The sequence below is a fragment of the Contarinia nasturtii genome, unplaced genomic scaffold (assembly GCF_009176525.2).
Source record: "Contarinia nasturtii isolate CC-2019 unplaced genomic scaffold, AAFC_CNas_1.1 Cnas_scaffold_5601, whole genome shotgun sequence".
NCBI lineage: Eukaryota > Metazoa > Arthropoda > Insecta > Diptera > Cecidomyiidae > Contarinia > Contarinia nasturtii.
Genome location: NW_022202872.1, coordinates 441 through 3,243, shown reverse-complemented (window position 1 = coordinate 3,243; position 2,803 = coordinate 441). Strand labels below are relative to the sequence as shown.

General features: G+C 35.4%; 1 protein-coding gene across 1 annotated transcript; it reads left to right on the top strand.

Moving 5' to 3' along the window:
- The first annotated feature begins 859 nt into the window (after positions 1–859).
- Positions 860–2,510, top strand: LOC116351529 (pickpocket protein 28-like). Its single transcript, XM_031783652.1, has 3 exons — positions 860–1,310; positions 1,376–1,583; positions 2,270–2,510. The coding sequence occupies exons 1-3, from the start codon at positions 860–862 to the stop codon at positions 2,508–2,510; spliced, it is 900 nt and encodes a 299-aa protein (XP_031639512.1).
- Positions 2,511–2,803: the final 293 nt, after the last annotated feature.

Sequence of the window (2,803 nt, the reverse complement as noted above, 5' to 3'; positions counted from 1 at the left end):
CATTCATGGTTTGAAATATTTAGCCGAAGCAACGTTACATTGGAGTGAAAGGTTGTATTTTTCCAAATTATTCGCTCAAATTTGTCATTCACAACGATATTTGTTTCTTTTAATCCAAAGAGGGTGGTGGATGATTGCCATTAGTGTTTCACTTTGGTTGTGCGGATCAATGATTCATGTTAAGTGGGTTAGATGGCAAGAAAATCCGGTTGAAATAAATGAAATGATTTCCGATCTTAATGAGATTCCATTTCCAACGATCACTTTTTGCCCAGCAGCGAAGACCACAAGGGAGAAAATTGATGTAACAATGGCCATCAATTCGATTTCGAATTTATCTGACATTCAGTAAGAAATTCTGTAGAATCTCTTCTTTTCTCAGAGCTCGACTTAATCAATTTAATTTGATTTTATGTAGAAAATCTAAATTGAATGCCGTGGCTCACATTTGCCCCCTTGTGTCCGAGGGAATTACATTCGACGGTGATTTTGCGAATGACTCCATCTATGACACAATTAAGCAAAATGCTAATGATCTCACAACTCTTCAATGTAAGTGGAGTGATCGTGTGATTTCTTGTTCCAGATTATTGGTTCCGACTTTGACGGAGGAAGGGATCTGTTTCACTTTCAACGCTTTGAATTCACATGAAATATACACCGATCAGTATGTTCACCTTATTGTTCAACATCAGAAAATGTACTGACATATTTTTGTCACTTCTTAATCAGCAGAACCATATTTGTTGACTCCAAATATCTCAGTGCAAGATCTGATCAACAATTTTTTTATTCTTGAAGTTATGGATTGAAATTACTTATATTTCTTAACTGTTTTGATTGAAGAGTGGCTTCGGAAATGATGTTCATTAAACACAATCCCAATGTGTCACAATGGACCTTGGATACCGGATATAAAAATTCATTTAGTGGAAGAGAATATCCAATTCCCATATCAATTGGTGTTATTTCTTTGACCTTTGTTACTAACAAAAGCGACATCGACTACAAATGCAGCGGGTTTTACGGAGAATTTAAAGTCATTTTTACCACGCCTGGTGATGCATTGAAAGTTTCAAGTAACTACATTCAACTACAACATTCGGAAGCTACCCGAATTCTTATTAAACCCGAATTGTCAACAACGTCAGACAACATTCGGCGCTACACATCTGATCAACGAAAATGTTTCTATCAATCGGAGCGCCAGTTGGCTTTCTTTAGAATTTATTCGCAAATCAACTGTGAAGAGGAATGTTTGACCAATTTCACTAGAAACGGGTGCGGATGCGTAAAATTTTCGATGCCAAGTATGTGTCGATGTGCACTTGTTATGTTCGATTTGATGTGAAAATAGAATTGTTTCACTTTGCAGGGGATAAAAACACACGTATCTGTGGTGGATTACGAACAAACTGTCTAAAACTAGCCCAAAGGCAACTTTTCACTACCAAAAAGGGCGAAATGTTTCGTAATAAATGCAATTGTATGCCCGCATGTACACTCATCAAATACCAAGCAACAATTTGGAGGACTCAGATGGATTTTGAAAATTTAAAGCCATTTTTCGGATGGCCTTCAGAGTATATAACTATTACGATTAAATTAATTCAACAAATTCAAATTGCGATTAGTGTTAATTGCCGTGAAAATAAAGGGTGCCCCAATAGGAATGACAGGTTTTCCAATGAAGATATCTCGAGACCTGTCAAATTGACTGGCCCCCAAAACACAAAAGTTGAAATTTTTTCGCTCTTACCCCGAAATACTATTCCATATGGCGTGCAAATAATGTGTGTAAAGTTTCATGCATATAGCTCAACGCTAGATGGTGCCGAAAGAGCTCGGTAGGTCATTATGTGAATTCATTGAAAAATGTCATTGTCAGTTAAAATAAAAATATCTTCGCACAACCATATCGACTTAAAATTGATGGTAATCGTCACTTTCCATCAAACACTTGCCACTGGTGAAGTTTCAAACGATTTGGATGAAAAATTTGTGTTTTGGGGGCCAGTCAACTTTCAATGCTATATTTGAAATTCATGTGTCAAAATATTGCAGTTGGGGTGAAAATTAAGAAAAAATGCTTTCCGCAGCATTTCATGGTAAAACTGTAAACTATGCTGAATATTTTGACACATAAATATCAAATATAGCATTGACAGGTCTCGACATATCTTCATTGGAAAACCTATCAATCCTATTGGGTCACCCTTTATCAACAACTCCAAACATGAATAAAATTGTTTCTCTTTTTTTATTGTAGATCCAAAGTGTTCGCATCTGGCATCAATTTTGGCTTTGATGTAAAGAAAAAGACAAGGAATGAAACATTAAGTTTTGCTGATTTTTTGGCGTATTGTGGCGGTCTGCTTGGATTATTTATGGGCATTTCTGTATTTAGCATTATCGAGCTCGTTTATTTCGCCACCATTCATTTATTTTGGAAAATTGGCCATTTAAGAAGAGCAAACGCAGTGGGTCCATTGTTTCAAACCAAGGATTAAAAAGGCATCACTTTCAGAAAGAGACATCTCAACTAGCAATTTAATTTTGATTTTCTTTTCTAAATGTATGTTTATTTCAATTCACTTCAAGAAGTTAAACCACGTTAACGTTAATTTTGTGTAATACATTTTGAATTACTTATCCGTAGCAATGAATAGCTGAAAACATAAAAATTGCGACACTGAATTGAGAAATAATAATAAAAATAAAGAGTCTTACATGAGTAAGACCAACTTTTCCGCACGGTGGTAGATGCGTATTCTATTAAGCTAGTTCAAAATAATATTTGTTT